The following is a 17879-nucleotide window of genomic DNA, read 5'->3' on the forward strand; positions in this document are numbered from 1 at the left end:
AGCATACCAACATTTACATAATAGGGGTGCCAGAAGGAGAAGAGAGAGAAAGCAAGATATTGAAAACCTATTTGAAGAAATTACAAAAAAACTTTCCCTACCTGGTGAAAGAAATAGACCCAAACAAGAGGAACCCAAAGAGGCTCACACCAAGACACATCATAATTAAAATGTCAAGGGTTAAAGACAAAGAGAGAATCTTAAAAGCAGCAAGAGAAAAGCAGTTAGCTAACTATAAGGGAGCATCTGATTTCTTAACAGAAACTTTGTCGGCCAGAAGGGTGTGGCAAGAAATATTCAAAGTAATGAAAGACATGCAACCAAGATGACTCTACCCAGAAAAGCTATTATTTAGAATTGAAGGTCAGATAAAGAGCTTCACAGACAAGAAAAAGCTAAAGGAGTTCATCACCACCAAACTGCTATTACATGAAATGTTGAAGGGTATTCTTTAAGAAGAGGAAGAAGAAGAAAAAAAAAAGATAAAAAAATAAGAATAAAATGGCAATAAATATATATCTATCAACAATTGAACCTAAAAACAAAATAAACAAACAAGAAATCTAATGAACAAAATAAATTGAGGAATAAAATAGAATCAGAGGCATGGAAACATGGAACATATTGACAAATCTCAGAGGAAAGGGATGAGGTGGGTGTGGGGAGAAATTAACCAAGGATTTTATATGCATATATGCATTACCTATGGACACAGAAAATAGGGTGGCGAAGGCCTAGGGTGGGGCAGAAACCAGGTGGAGGGGGGCAATGGGGGAAGGATGGGGGACACCTGTAATACTCTCCACAATGGTTAAGATGGTAAATTGTATGTTACATGTATCTTATCACAATAAAAAATTGGAGAAAAGAAATGAATGAATGATATGTGCTACAACATGGATGAACCTTGAAAATATTATGTAAGTAAAAGAATCCAGCCCAACTAACATGGCTCAGTGGTTGAACGTTGACCTATGAACCAGGAAGTCACGGTTCAATTCCTGGTCAGAGCACATGCCCAGGTTGCAGCCTCTATCCCCAGTGTGGGGTATGCAGGAGGCAGCCAATCAATGATTCTCTCTCATCATTGATGATTCTATCTCTCTCTCCTTTTCCCTTCCTCTCTGAAATCAATACAAATATATTTTTTAAAAAAGAATCCCAGACACAAAAGGCTCCATACTATATGATTTCATTTATATGAAATATCCAAAAGAAGCAAATCCATAGTGAAACAAAGTAGATTAGTAGCTGCCAGGAGCTGGTTGGAGGGGGAAAAGAAAGTGATTGCTAATGGGTGTGGGGGTGCCTTTTAAAGTGACAAAAATATTGTAAAATTAGATTGTGGTGGTATGTGCACAATTCTGTGAATACACTAAAAATTATGGTTTGTGGATTATATCTCAATAAATAAATTATGAAGAAATCCCTGCATTATTTTTTATTATTGTTATTTTTTTCTTTATTGATTAAGATATTACATATGTGTCCTTATTCCCCCATTGTCTCCCACCCCCACCCCACTCCTGTTATTTTTCTGTCTTTTTTTTCCTGTTAGTTTTTTGGGAAAATGAAAATGAGAAAAAGCTGTCTCCTTTTTTTTCTATGATAGAAGAAACCTTAAAGAGAGAGGCAAGCATGGTGAGAAATTATGCTTCTCTGTCTCTGGATCTGTTTTTGTTCATCAGTTTATGTTGTTCATTATATTCCACAAATGAGTGAGATCATGTGATATTTATCTTTTCTGACTGGCTTATTTCGCCTGCATTCTTTTCTGTAATTGGTTTAAATTTTAAAATGTTTAAAAACAAGTTATTAGCAGTGGCATTTAACTTAGGCAAGAAATTCATTTATTTTACTTTTTTAGGATCTTCTGTAATTATTCTCTTTAGGCAAAAGAAAAACTTTCATTTTCATCAGAAATAAAAAGCATAATACCTTATAAAATAAAATGCTCTACAATATTCCAAATTCCCATCTAAACAATGTTAACTTCACATACTATGGTCTTAAGATATAAATTTCATAAAGAACTCTTTATTGCTAACTAGGGGAATTGCTACCTCTCCCTATGGAATAACCTAGTTAGCATGAACGCTGCAAAAGAAGAACAAAACAGAAGTTTTCTCCTCTCTTAATCTGTTTCATGGTATTTGACCACTACATTATTCCACTACCAGACTGAAATTTATTCCTTAACAAGGTGAGAAACTGAACTTAAACAGGTAACCCCACCATATACGTAGCAATGGAAAGATACTTCAAGTTATCACTAAGGTTAATATTCACCTTCACATTTTCCTATTTGCCGGTTATCATATAATTATGATTTCCAAGCGAGACCCTTTGGGAGCCTTTTGCCTGAGGTCACTAACAAAACATGTGTGACAGGTAGTTGGGCACTGCACAACTCCAGGGGGAGCCCTTCACACCACCTGTGATGCCAATGGCACCCCCTGATGCCTTCACCAACCAGGGGTCAGCTCAGAGTATCCCGAAAGTCCCACAGCATGAAAGGACGAAAAAAATAAAATAAAATAAGGCAGTACCTTAATCAAAGGAAAGGCTTTGTGCTTACTTTTATAGCAATTTCCCATAAACACGCAAACCAGTCTTTTTAGTTGCCATACCTCATCCTTCAGCTGATTTTTATGAACTTCATGCTGCTGGTATTCTTTTCTACATTTTGAAACTTTACGATCAGCAACAGAAATTTTTTTCTCATACTCTGTGTTATTTCCAATCTCACTTTCCAAAAACTTGATCTTTTCCTTAACCAAATTTTCTTTTTCTCTTGTTTCCTGTTTTATCTTTGCTAATGTCTAGGATTAAAAAAAAAAAGTAAATATATGTTTAATATGATGATCAAAATGAAAACTAAAAGAAATTTAGTTTTTATTTTTCTATTATTATATTTAGTATTTATTTTATCAAAACTTAAGAGAATGTTTTTTTTATATATTTTTTATTGATTTTTTACAGAGAGGAAGGGAGAAGGAGAGGGATAGAGAGTTAGAAACATCGATGAGAGAGAGACATCGATTCAGCTGCCTCCTACACACCCCCTACTTGGGATGTGCCCGCAACCAAGGTACATGCCCTTGACCGGAATCAAACCTGGGACCCTTCAGTCCGCAGGTCGACGTTCTATCCACTAAGCCAAACCGGTCAGGGCAAGAGAATGTTTTTTAAGAGAGACTATATTTATATGAACTAAAACAAAATATTAATATGCTACACACCAAAAAGTAAGCTTATATTTTTAAAGGTCTCTATATTTTCTTTCATCTACTTGGTACTTTGCTAAAGAGATGAGGAAAATATCAATCTTTTATGAATGAAAAGTGACATTTAAAAAATATAACAGTGTTATATATTTTTAACATAGAAAGTTTAATTTCAATGAAATTTTCCAAATATTTCATAGGACCAGTTTGTTTTTCATCTTTTGAGAATAGCATTTTAGTTATTGGCTTCAATAGGAATTCCTTCACTCAGGCTTTTTGATGGTCTTGACTATACAAAATTAACAGAATATGGGAAGTAGTAGCTGAGATGTGGACAGAGTGTTATGAGAACAAAGAGAATAAGGTCTACCCAAGAGGAGTCATTAAAAGGCATATCTAACAGGCTTAATTTAAGTCGGCCTAAAAAGACAAATGGAGATACATAAAAACTCAGTGTAGTAAAAGTGCATGGTTGGGGGGGGGCAGAAATAGAATAGGGATATATTAAGAAGGGGTGGGTCAGATGAAAGGGATGAGGCTGGAAAAGTAGAGGTTGGGGCTGAACTGTGGAGAAATCCTATTTTTCAATTGTTATGTCAAAGAGGGTCAACTTTTAAGTAATATGGAACAAAAATGATTGTAGAGCTGGGGAATAAAAAGATCATATATTTTTTTACAAGTGATTATTACTGCAATATGTTGGATAAATTGGAGGGTGAAGAAAAATTTACCCTAAAATACATTTCTTGCAAGTTTTCTAAAATGGGGTCCCACCAAACAACTAATCCCAGGAGATGGGTGTGGGGGAGGCATGTGGTCTAAAATTAGTAAGTTTTAGAAATGCTACATGTAATATTATACATATTAGCATATTAAGTGGATATATATCTGAGATGCACTGCATTTAAAAAAACATTTTTAATTTGCTTAATCTAGTATTCCTCTATGTCCTCTATGATAAGTAACATTCTATAATTGTAGCAATCTATATATCTACTGTGTTCATTCAACCAAAAGACAGGTCAAAACTTCTTAGGTTTATATATGGCAAATGATCATTCTGGAATTTCCTGCTTTATACTGATTTTTCTACTACTTAATCAGGTGCTTTATTCTACTTCAGTGTTCACATTATTTAACAGTGCTATCTATTCACAGGTAAGTTTTCATATAGGTAATGCTTATAAGTAATATCTCAAAATGTTTATACTGAAATAAAAGCATAATGGAAAAATATTTATAAATAATGAAAAGTTTCTTTTAAGAAGACAGTTCCAGGATCCTATGGTCTGACTCCTGCCAAGAAGACTCTGAGAAGGCAGAAATTGTTTTGGAGGAAAAAAAAACCAAAAGGGTCCAATGTCATATTTCACTTTCTAGTGGTGTGAACCGGCTCTCACTGGCTCAGCACAACTGACTTGCACTTCTCTTCTCAACGCTGTGTCCAGTGAAGACCTGTTGGTATGGAAACAGTTTCACCACAGAAATCAGAAATGCCACAGATCGGGAGCCAGTTGTTAAACACTTAGAAGCTTACCTCTACCTGGGAGCCATTTCTTAGCAACCTCCCCATCCTCCTACAATACAGACAGCCAGGACATATCAGCCTGTAAGGAACCACTGTGAGTATGACAAGTTGTATATTCTGCCAAATCAGCAGGCTCTCCCTTCAACTGTGGGGTTGTATGAGAATTGATTGTGGATCTGCAGTCTTAGATTGGGCACATTTTATTTATACAGAGGAAGTAGTTTAGGACTTGATGTTTGAAAGCAATGAGAAATCAGTAAAGAGAAACCAACATCAGCATTAACAATGAAAAGGAACTCAGTTAAGACTGGCTCTCCCTTGCCCCTCCTAGGGAGGCCTAGGCCATTTTGTATTCAATCAGTGTGGCATTCCTCCCTTCGGAGCTTCTACCACTTCTATCCCATCATTGGTGCCTCGGCTTCAAAAGTGAAACTTTATTGGAGTCCTGGTTTCTTTCCTGACTCTCCCTTCCTGTCTCTGGGATCCCCATGAGGCTCATTTCCCTGCACCTGTGTGTACAGATAGCACACATGTTAAATCCAAGGCACCACAAACAACTGTGTGTATGTAGGGCATTGATTTTACTGCAATAACATTATCTAACTTTCTCTTGTTCCACAGTTCAGAGATGGCAGGATCTAGTCTTTGTCATTATACTACCACTAGTGACCTGGTGCACGGATTTGTGCATAGTGAAAGGAAATTAATTAGAAGGTGGCGGTGGGATGGGACTGGGCAAGACAGGCTGGACACGCCCTGGAGCCAACCTCCTGGTGGTTTCTCCCTGGCATCTGTGGAATGAGTGGGGTCCCTCCAGAAGGTGGGGTCCCTTGTCCTGGCCTGTGGGGATCAGACTGAAACCAGCTCTCCGACATCCCCCGAGGAGTCCTGGAGTTGCTGTCGTACAGGGTGTGGAACGCAAATGCAAGTGTGTAGTAAACCAGACTCGGGGCTAACAGTTCCCCAGCAACAACATAACCCACGGCCGAAGGTGGAATGGCAGGGCCCCACAAGAAATTGGCTCCCTCCTCTCTGGTTTCGGGGTGCATCACCAAAGAACTGCGGCTGCCAAGTCACTGCAGCTCGGCAGCTCCTGCTTTGAGTGTCTGCCCCCAGTGGTAAGTGCGCATCATAGTGACTGGTTGGATGGGTGGAGGGACACTTAGCATATTAGCCTTTTATATATATAGATAAGTAATATACATAAAATCACATTTCTAAATGAATGGAGTCAGCTTTGAAAAACATTTACCAAAATTAATGAATCTCCTACAAAAGTGACTTTCAAATAACATTGTGGTTTACAGTTGAAATTAATGAGTTAAACACAAAAGAGAATAAATACAGCTGAACATTGCAAGGACCAAACAACTACTTTACCAAGGCACAGTTATCAATGTCTCGATCTCTCTTCTTCATCTGTTCTATTGTGCTTTCCCACTGTTTAATGAGTTCTTGTCTCTCATTATGAATCCTACGAAAATCTTGCGCTGCTTTATCCAATTCTAACTGTCAAATAGAGAGCAATAACATTTCTTGAATGTAAGTGCTTTTGCAAACATCACTTAAACAATTAAGAAATAAAAAAATCTTCACTGAACCAACCTGTGCACTTAGAGTCTCTGTAGTTTCATTGTCAAGTACCTTTCTTTTCTGATTACCTTCCAAAGTCAGCCTTTCTAATTGCAGGGTCAGTGCCTATGTAGTTACATGCAAAAATAGGTATGATTATCATTGGATTAACTTAAAACTATTAGCGTATCTCATATTAAGTTTTATTATATTACTAGAGGCCCAGTGCATGGATTCATGCACAGGTGGGGTCCCTCGGCCTGGCCTGCGGGGATTGGGCCGAAACTGGCTTTCCGACATCCCCCGAGGAGTCCCGGATTGCGAGAGGGTGGTTCTTGGGTGACGCACCCTGCAATTGGGCTCCCTCCTCTCTGGTTCTGGGTGCATCACCCGAGATCCGAAGCTGCCAAGTCACTGCAGCTTGGCAGCTCCTGCGTTGCACATCTGCCCACTGGTGGTCAGTGCACATCATAGCTACCGGTCAGACAGTTGGATGATTGCTTAGGCTTCTATATATATATTTGATACCCAAAACAAATACTATATATATATACATATATATCTACACTAATAAAAGAGAAACATGGTAATTAGCGTACGACCGATACCCTTTTCATTGGCTAATCAGTGAGTATATGCAAATTAACTGTCAGCCAAGATGGCGGCCGGCAGCCAGGCACTGAAGCGAGCATGAGGCTTGCTTGCTGCGGACTCCAACGTTCCCCGCCTCACTTGCCAGCCTCTCATCTGCAAGTCTAAGCAACTATATACTATGTTGCAAATAAGAAGGTAAACAAAACCCCAGAAAACAGCCAGACTGAAATCCAGCCGGACCAAAACATTGGATCTATGTTTTCAGCAGCGAGGCCTCAGAGCTAAAACTGGCCCAGAATAAAAAAAAAAAAAAAGGAGCAGTTGGAAGCTTCAGTCACTCGCCAGCCGGAAAACAGCCCTCAGCCCCTCACCCAGACTGGCCAGGCACCCCAGTGGGGACCCCCACCCTGATCCAGGACACCCTTCAGGGCAAACCAGCCAGCCCCTACCCGTGCACCAGGCCTCTATCCCATATAGAAAAAGGGTAATATGCCTCCCGGCACCGGGATCAGCGTGACAGGGGGCAGCGCCCAACCCCCCTGATCGCCCTGCGGCTCTGTGTGTGACAGGGGGCGGGGCCACAACCTCCCTATCCACCCTGCTCTGTTCGTGACAGGGGAAGGCACCCCACCCCCCTGATCAGCCCTGCTCTGTGCCTGATAGGGGGGAGCTCCCCAACCCCCTGATCGGCCCTGCTCTGTGCATGACGGGGCGGCGCCCCAACTCCCCAATCGGCCCTGCTCTGTGCATGACGGGGCGGCGCCCCAACTCCCCAATCGGCCCTGCTCTGTGCATGACGGGGCGGCGCCCCAACTCCCCAATCGGCCCTGCTCTGTGCATGACGGGGCGGCGCCCCAACTCCCCAATCGGCCCTGCTCTGTGCATGACGGGGCGGCGCCCCAACTCCCCAATCGGCCCTGCTCTGAGCCTGACCAGGGGCTGCACTTAGGGATTGGGCCTGCCCTCTGCCACCCGGGAGCAGGCCTAAGCCAGCAGGTCGTTATCTCCCGAGGGGTCCCAGACTGCGAGAGGGCACAGGCCGGGCTGGGGGACCCCCCTCCCCCCGCCCCCCGAGTGCACAAATTTTTGTGCACCGGGCCTCTAGTACACATATAAATGTATATATTCTTAATCTTTTAACCTCTAGGGCTGCAATGAAAATTGTTTTTTAAAAGACTTTTAATACATTTTAAAGTATGTTAGAAAAAAGATGAACAATTTTCCATTTAAAATAATGCATTTGGTATTAAGTCTATTAGAAAATAGCATGTTTCATTATACTAAAGCATTACCATATTTCATTACAACTAGATTTTAAATAATAATTATAATAATATATTAAATAATCAAAGCACTAAAGTCTTAAATCAGCTAAAACTATATGTAATGACAAAATTTTGTAGGTATTTGAATATACTCATTTTTCTAGAGAAAGGATACTTGGCTTTATTAGATTCTGGAAGGAAACTGACCCCAAAAATGTTTAAGAAGTACTGCTTTAAAATTCTAAGTCCAATTTAGATAAAAAGGTTGACACACTACAAAATCAGAGAAAACCTGACATTACAATTTCTAATTTCTCACCCTAATTTTATTATCATCTTGTTGTGCATATTTCTGGAGAGTTAGGGCATCACTATCTTTGTGAGCTGATTCTTCTAACCAGGCCTCCAATGCCTGCTGGTCCCAGTTCATTTGACGTTTCAAATCATCCAATTTTTGAGTAAATTTAAATATCTGATTCTAATATCCAAAGAGAGAGGACAGGGTAAGATTAAAAAAACATTATTTACAATATAAACTAAAATAAAACATAGCATTACATACTATACAGAACATATAATAAAGAAAAAAAGGAATCCTGTCCCTGACCTCTAGATGAATACTAGTATAATATACCATATTTAATTATGTAACTATAATACTTGTATTTTAATTTTTTAGTTGTAAAACAGAGGAGAAATTATTATACATAGTTGAGAACAGTAGTTACTTTAAAAGATGTTAGGGGAGTTCCCCCAAAGCAATCTCATTAGTCACTCCATCATAGCCACCTCAAGAGAATGTGCAATCTTAGGAAAAATAATGAGCTTGATATGCTAACTCAAGCCCAAGCCAAGTCCCCTTCAACCCCATTTCCAACCAGATTGCTGCCTCTAAGAAGCCTCTTACACAGAAATTATGAAAGCACTTCTAATTGAAATAAATACAGCAGTTAAGAAAATAAAAATGTTTCTGTACATATATTCATTTAACAAATCTAGATTCATAAAAGAAAACTGATGAATATACAGACACAAATTAATATAATAAAATATGTATGTGTGTACATATACATATATACGTGTGTGCATTTCCATATGCATATACATATGTAAAGAGAAGAGTCGAATTTAGAAAAAGTGCCCAAATCAAGTAACTAAAAACTAAGAAAAAGAAAAAAATATGTACAGTAGCTTAATACTGGTCATAAGTTGATAAGTTAATATGAAAGGTAAAATCAATAAAAAATTAAAAGTGATATTTTAAAATGTGGCTTTTAAAAATGTAGCACTTATGAATAAATTATGCCTAGCATTGTATAACAGGCAATCAACATGGTGGTTTGCATATAGTAAGGTTCAATGAGTATCTGGTAAATGAACATTGGGAAAATAAATGTAACATTCTATCATTGTTTCATTCAAATCACAGCTCCATGTGCCTTCCATTGTCCAAGAAAACAATGTAAGAAAATGTTAGGAAACTAATGAACGCCTTTCCCATACTGAAAAAAGTCAGTGTTTGTTTGGTGAGGGAAGCAGGAACAATGGCACAAAATTTTAAGTAACATTTCAACACATACTTCCTTATCACTTTTCTTTTCCCGTATTAAAGTGATGTCATTTTCCAGTCTTTGGATTTCATTTTTCACTCGACTCAGCTCTCTTTCTGCAATGGTCTTAAAATGCTCTTCACTTTCAATCTCATGTTCCCTGGCTTTGCAAAGAGACTACAGAAAAACATACAAGATAGACTTTTTACATTTTAGTATTAAAAATATTTATAATAATCCATTAGACAAAAACATAACAAAGTTCCCACAAAATGCCTATATTAAGTATCATTAATTCCACTTCTCTTAAACCTATACCACATTAGACTTTGTGATTCAGTGTAGACAGTGTTGTTTACTATTTATAAGATAATTAATTCATAGAATGTGTTAGGAGAAAAATACTGTTGTCAGTGATTTTCAGATACTAGGTTGGGCTAGGGAATTTGCAGAAAACCAAACTTTATATGGTTATACTTTAAAAGATCTAACTAATAATTTAACCTTAGCTTACTGTAAAAAATAATTAATTAATTAAAAATTTAATAAAAATATACGTCATTACTTAACTAAAAATAAGAAATAAAACTGATTAAAAATACTTGGGAAATGGGATAGTTATATGAATTGATCACATAAATTAGCAGAGATAATTTTTAAATAATTATGTAAACATTGGTTATGAATATTTCCTAGACTATATTAATAAACGAACATGCCTTTGTTATGCTTCACTTAATAAAATAGTACTTGTTGACTACTGATTTTACATTGCTTTAAAGTTATCACTATTGGTATTATTTTTACATTGTTAAAGCTGTTACTCTTGTAGGAAGTTTACTACTTTCGTCTCTTATCTTAGTTGAGGTTTGACTATAATAAAATATACCCACAAAGAGTCTCTCTCAGATCCCCAACTCAGTGGTTTAATAACTTGAGGAAAAGATGTTGTTCCTACCATTTATTAATTACTCAATCATATCAGGATTCAAAAATATGAAGTATTGTTTTTAGAAGTTCATTAACTTTTTAAAAAAATATATATTTTTATTGATTTTTTTACAGAGAGGAAGGGAGAGAGATAGCAAGTTAGAAACATCGAGTCAGCTGCTTCCTGCACACTCCCTACTGGGGATGTGCCAGCAACCAAGGTACATGCCCTTGCCCAGAATCGAACCTGGGACCCTTCAGTCTATAGGCCGACGTTCTACCCACTGAGCCAAACTGGTTAGGGCTCATTAACATTTTAACTTTCTTCTCATAAGACTGTTAAAGCATGAAATAGGAAGATGGTGGCGGATTAAGTGGAAGCTACACTGACACCCTCCCAGGACCAAACTGGAATTACAACTAAATTATAGAAAAACCATCCTGAATAATCAACTGAAGACAAGCTGGAGAGAACCGTGATAACAATGACTTGAAAGTGGAGACAGCATAGAGACTGGTAGAAAGTGCGGAGTCAGGAGAAGGCTGCCAGACTCCACCACCGGAGGATATCTCAGCTGTGGGGGGTTCCTATTGAGAACTCTGCGGTCTAAATCCCACTTGGGTTCCTCAGCCCAGAGCACCAGAACTGAAAAAGCTGCCCACATAACATCTGGCTGTGAAAAGCAGCGGGGTTTCTGTCTACCAGGGTGAGAAGGCTGGAAATGCAGGCACCCTCTTAAAGGGCCGATGGACAAAATTCTGTGTGTAGTCACTGGTCTTGGGCTCCAGCAGAGGGAGGGCAGAGGGGACTGGAGCTGTGTGAGCAGACTCCAGGGCAGGGGGCTCTGGGGATAGAGCTCAGAGACCAGTCGCCTGGATTCCTGGGCTGAGTCGTTCCCCCAGACTGTAGAGGACATCTTTCTCAAGTTTGCAAAAAGCGTGAAATAGTTACTTATCTATATTAATTACAAATTGGCATTTAAAACATGACTTTGTTCATTTTTAAGAATTACATTATTTCAAAGAAATGCAGATGTACTTTTAAAAACAGAGTTTGACATGGAAGTTAGTCAACACTCCAGTGCTGATTTGCTGAGCTAATTTTCTGGGCTTCGTCAGGGAATGAGGTTCTACACATGAGTAGACTGTCCATAAAACAGATGCTTTGATTAATCACCCTAAGTTTCAATTTGTATTATTTTATTACGTTTTCTAAAATGCAGTACACTGTCCCCAGTTATCCTAAATATAATTTAACGATTATCTCAGGATGTCATTATAAATTTCAGTTCTTAAACTCGGCTAAAAGACTATGCCTAAGGGCTACTGAAGTGTTAGAACTATTTGCTTCCACTCAAAATGGTCCCAGTGGGTAGTGCTAAATAATTAGAAGTAGACAGAAACTCTCTTATGTGTTACAGTAAGTCTATTTCTGCTTAAAGTCATTATTTCTCACTGTATCACTGTACCTTTCTCATGCAATCTGCTGCCTAACATTATATTAGACTGTTTGAATGATGATTTATTCTTTCAAATGAATTAATTATTCCTTGAACTTGGTGGCAGTAGTGAGTTCCTCAAAGACTTTTTTCTGCCTACTTTCAAATTCAAGGCTATGTTCACTATAGATTAGTTATGCTAAATTTTCCTATTATGTCTATAAAATAACATCACAGATATAAATGCAATGGGAAATGTTCCATAACTACACATGATATAATCAACATGAATTTCAACATTATATATACCTGTGTATATAAGAACTCTTGTCTAACATTTTTTAAATGAGAAGCTATAGAATTAATTCGTTCTTCATAGACATGTAGTTGATTTTGCAAGTATGACTTCTCATCCTGCAGCTTTGACAACTGTAAATAATAAACACGATGATTAGTCAAAGTCTACTAAGTTCTTACCATATTTAACGATGTAAAATCAAGATTATTTACTTTTCTTTTTTAAAATATTAATTTGAACTTCAAAAATCTACTGCCCTTTCGATTATAAAATAGTGCTGTGTTTAAAGATTATTGTGGGAAAATTAGCACCACATTAAAACAAAATAGAAATCTCTCTCAGATTTGCAACATTAGCAAGGTCCACAGCTACAATGCTATATTTTAAGTAAAAAAAAAATGAGATCCTATTCCATAATTAAATGACAAGGTCCCAAATCAAACAAGAGCATAGAAACAATGCCTAACGACAGCAAAAAATAGATCATTAGCCATAAATTTGAAAAGTAGATGTATACCAAGCATAATAGCTCCTATATTTTGTGTCTTTGAATTAGAACCTGAGCAGACCCAAAACAATGTAAGTCCAAAACAAATAAAAACTTTTAGGAAATTGAAGATAGATTCTCAGGACCATTAGAATATGTTATCCCTGAAAGCAATATAGAAGCTCAACAAAACAAAAATATGCTTCTTTATAGTCTTGAGCTGTGGTTCCAAAAGTGGAGGCTACAACCCAGGAGGGGCACAACACAATTCACCAACGTGCAGAAGAAAATACTTGAATTTTGAACTAAGGAAGAAAGAAAAATATACGAATTTACTCATTTGTTATGTCCTAAGTAATAGTAAGTATGTATTTTTGGCTTTTTATTTCATTAACTAGAGGCCCAGTGCACAGATTTGTGCACATTGAAAGGAAATTAATTAGAAGGTGGCTGGTGGGGCAGGACTGGGCGAGACGGGCCAGTCACGCCCTGGAGCCAACCTCCTGCGGTCCCTCCTTGGTTGGCCACACCTGGGGCAGGGCCGGGCTCAAAGGGCATCTGCGGAGTGAGCAGGGTTCCTCTGGCAGGTGGGGTCCCTCAGCCTGGCCTGCGTGGATTGGGCCGAAACCGGCAGTCTGACATCCCCCAAGGGGTCCCAGAGTGCGAGAGGGCACTCTGCAAAGTGGCTGTCGTTTGGCAGCTCCTGAGTTGAGCATCTGCCCCCTGGTGGTCAGTGGGCACCATAGCTACTGGCCAGAGTTTCTGCCCACTGGTCGTCATTGCACGTCATAGCTACTGGTCAGACTATTGGACGGTCGCTTAGCCTTTTATATATATAGATTTCAATTTTTAATTCCCTCTTTTGTTTACTTTCTTGTTAATTTCTTTTTACTTTATTAAAAGTTCTTAGTTTTGTCGGGTTTTTTTGTCTTACTGATTTTTATGGGCTGAATGTTTGTGTCACCCCCACATTCATATGTTGAAGCCCCTAATCCTCAATGTGATGGTATCTGGAGGAGGGCCTTTGGGAGGTAAGTAGGTTTAAATGAGGACCTGATGGTGTGACACTCATGATGAGATTAGTGTCCTTATAATAGAGAAACCAGAGGGTCTCTCTCTGCTGTGTGAGAACACAGGAAGAAGGCAGCCATCTAAAGCCGGAAGAGTGCTCTCACCAGAACCCACCATGCGGACACCCTGATCTCGACTTCTAACCTTCAGAACTGAAAAATAAAATGTCTGATTTTGTTTGTTTTTTTTAATCATTCAGTCTATGGTATTTTGTTATAGCAACTTAGGCTGCCTAAGACACTGATTAGAAGGCATTTAGGCTATACATTTTCTCTAAGTAAGAGTTTTGCTGCTTCCCATGGGTGTAGGTACCAAGCAGTCTCCTTTACAGTTTTCTAATTGGTGACTTTCCCCTTTCAACTTTTATTTGATGTAAGAGCCATCCAGCAATATATTTCTGAGAAACTTGCTTAAGTATTTAAAATGAATTTCTTAGTCAGCTCAGACTACCAAAATAAAATACCATAGACTCGTGGCTTAAACTAAAGAAATTTCTTTCTCACAGTTCTGGAAGCTGGGAAGTCCAAGGTCAAGGTGGAATCTCTTTTCCTAACTTGTAGCTGGCCACATTCTCCTGTGTCCTCACGAGAGAGAGAGAGAGAGAGAGAGAGAGAGAGAGAGAGGACTCTCTAGTCTCTCTCTTTTTATAAGGACACTAATCCCCTCATGGGCCCCACCCTCATGACCTCATCTAAACCCAATTACCTCCTGAAAGCTCCACCTGCTACAAATACTATCACATTGAGGTTTAGGGCTTCAACATATGAATGGTTGTGGGGAAGTGGGGACACAAACATTCATTCTCTGACAATAGAAAATCATTTTTTAAATTAACACAAATTCTATTGGCTTATAATCAGAGAATGTGACCTATAAAATTTCTATCACTAATTTTTAAATTGTGGTAAACTGTACATAACAAAAATTTTATCATTTTAACCATTTTTCAAAGTACATTAAGTAGTGGCAAATTTTTTTAATCTAGAATTTTCTACTCAGCCAAATCACCATCAAATATGAAAGCAAATAAAAACATTTCGACTTAGAATGTTTGCCTCCCATACACCCTTCTTAGGGAGAAATACAAGAAAGTATTTCATGAGAGAGAGAGAGAGAGAGAGAGAGAGAGCGAGAGAGAAATCCAAGAAAAAAGAAGATAGAGTGACAAAGCAGTAAGGGGGGAAAAGGGAATTAACAAGTTAACAATTGGGAGATAGGCCAGCAGAAAAATTGTCCATATTGAAAAGCATAGGACTCCAAAAGAAGGAGTGGGAGAAGAGAGAAATTATCTTGAAGATCTGATATAAACTTAAAGCAGGCAATGGAGGGAATCAAACTGGCAACTGAGGATGCAAGGAATTAAAAGCACAATACAGCCATGGCTAGTGGGGCTCAGTCTGTTGTAGTGTCCTCTCCTGCACCAAAAGGTTGTGGTTTCAATTACCTAGGTTGCAGGTTCGATTGCCAGTCAGAGGGAGCACGGTGTTTCTCTCTCACATTGATATTTCTCTCTCTCTCTTTCTCTTTCTCTCTCTCTCTCTCTCTCTCTCTCTCTCTCTCTCTCTCTCCCCCTCCCTCCCTTCCTCCTTTCCCCTATTTCTAAAATCAATAAGCATGTCCTTGGGTGAGGATTAAAAAATTAATTAATAAATAATAAAAAAATCCTATATAATAAAAGCCTAACATGCTAAGTGACCATTTGTTCAACCATTTGACTAGTTGCTATGATGCACACTGACCACCAGGGGGCAGATGCTCCAACTGGTAGGTTAGCTTGCTGCTGGGGTCCAGCCGATCAGGACTGGGGAAGATGGGCCGGACACACCCTGGAGCTCTCCTGGGGTCCCTCCCCAGCCTGATCGTGCACCAGTGGGGTCCCTTGGCCTGCTTGTGCCCTCTCACAATCCAGGACCCCTCTGGGGAATGTCTAGCAGGGGTCCTCAAACTACGGCCCGTGGGCCACATGCGGCCCGCCGAAAACATTTATCCGGCCCGCCGGGTGTTTTTGCCGCCGCTGTGTGCATAGGAATTTGTTCATAGTTTTTTTTTAAACTATAGTCCAGCCCTCCAACGGTCTGAGGGACAGTGAACTGGCCCCCTGTTTAAAAAGTTTGAGGACCCCTGGTCTAGAGAGCCGGTTTTGGCCTGATCCCCACAGGCCAGGCCAAGGGAACCCACTGGTGCACAAATCTGTGCACTGGGCCTCTAGTATGTATATAATATCCTGTGAGACAAATATTACGTCACTAATACCAAAAACTAACATTTGAATGGAACTTTAACCTCCATTAATGTCTTTAGAGCTGTACAACTGATGGGGAAAATAAGACATTTGGGGGTGCTAGCAATCTGAATCTGTGCCAGTAACCTAATATACATTCTTGATAACCTATATAAAAGTCACTGCCTCTTTCTCCACAATCTGGTCTTGCAAGACCAGTTTACCTAAGTACAACTCCCATTTCACAGAGGCCATAAACCATGAACAACCCCCGGAGGGGGTTATCAGTGCTGGCACCAGGCCAGGCCTTTAGGTGTGGTTTCACAGCCCCCATCCCAACACATGGGGCTTTTTGCAAAGCCGGAGAAAGGTACAGAAGTCCCATCCCATATTTGGGGGACAAAGAAACCAAAGGGTATAAAGGGAGAGCTTCCTCCGTATTGGTTTGCTCAGGATTTGGAGAGAAACAGTCTCCCCTGAGTCACTGTACCGGTACACGTGAAACATCTGAAAATAAATGGGTCTTTCCTGTGTCTCCAAGTACTCCTGTGTGTCCTTCGGTCACCTGGCAAATTCTGTAACATAACAACCCTATGTGGTAATTATTTTACTTGTCTTTGGCTTACAGGAGGAGAAACTGGCTCAGGGCTGGTAAGTACGATCTACACCTAGGGCTGGATACTTCTTCATATTGTGCCTGCATACCTAGTGCTAGATCTCTCACATTCGCTAATGTTGCCCTTCATTGAAAACAAAAACAAAAACAGCAGCCATCTAAATGTAGGCTTGAGTAAATACGTCAGAAGATTTTGAACCACAACAAAAAAAGTGAAGGATTTTCATTTTCATTTTTTCAGAGGAGGGAAAACCTTCTCTTCCATTCTCTAAGTAGTGTAAACATCATCAGTTCTTGGATCCTCTTCCACACAACACATAGGACTTTACACTGGCTGCTGAAGGTTTTTTTGTTTCCTGAGCGAGGTGCAACTTTATTTTGAACAACTACTATGCATTGGTTGCAAGTTGATGTAAAATACTCCTTACAACTTACAGTACCTTACATCCTTCTGTGACAACTAAAGTCTCAATTTGAAAAGCTGCACATTTTGCATTCTTACTAGAACGCCCCTCTTAACTTTTATTTGAGTCACTCTTAACTTTAACCATCATCGGCAGAACTCACAGAGAAATGTCAACCAGGGTGAGTTTCGTGGTCGGCACTAACGGTTGCTATGCAAACCATAGAAGTCCCTTTGCAAAATGCGCTTAATTCCGAGGAAGGAGAAAGTGGGCGCGGGAACCAGCCTTTCCTCTCCTGCCAAAGAGTCTGGAAATGAGCGCTTGGCCGGGGAGGGGAGGAAGGAGTGAAGAATCGGACTTTGTAGTTCTGCACATCAATTATTGTTTCAATATATTTTTTACTGCTTAGCACAGTGGTTCTCAACCTTCCTAATGCCGCGACCCTTTAATACAGTTCCTCATGTTGTGGTGACCCCCAACCATAAAATTATTTTCGTTGCTACTTCATAACTGTAATTTTGCTACTGTTATGAATCGTAATGTAAATATCTGATATGCAGGATGTATTTTCATTGTTACAAATTGAACATAATTAAAGCATAGTGATTAATCACAAAAACAATATGTAATTATATATGTGTTTTCCGATGGTCTTAGGCGACCCCTGTGAAAGGGTC

The 17879-nt window shown here is 39.3% G+C and overlaps 1 protein-coding gene across 1 annotated transcript in view; it reads right to left on the bottom strand.

The window, feature by feature from the left end:
* The window catches only part of CCDC39 (coiled-coil domain containing 39), a 56585-nt gene that overhangs the window by 33217 nt on the left and 5489 nt on the right, over positions 1-17879 (bottom strand). The window contains exons 2-7 of the mRNA XM_005859483.2: positions 12415-12534; positions 9767-9913; positions 8506-8664; positions 6361-6453; positions 6136-6264; positions 2631-2822 (exon numbers count right to left, since the gene is read on the bottom strand). Of these exons, the coding sequence (XP_005859545.1) occupies positions 2631-2822; positions 6136-6264; positions 6361-6453; positions 8506-8664; positions 9767-9913; positions 12415-12534 (840 nt within the window). The remainder of the gene's footprint in view (positions 1-2630; positions 2823-6135; positions 6265-6360; positions 6454-8505; positions 8665-9766; positions 9914-12414; positions 12535-17879) is intronic.

Source organism: Myotis brandtii, unplaced genomic scaffold (genome assembly GCF_000412655.1).
Source record: "Myotis brandtii unplaced genomic scaffold, ASM41265v1 scaffold127, whole genome shotgun sequence".
Classification (NCBI taxonomy): domain Eukaryota; kingdom Metazoa; phylum Chordata; class Mammalia; order Chiroptera; family Vespertilionidae; genus Myotis; species Myotis brandtii.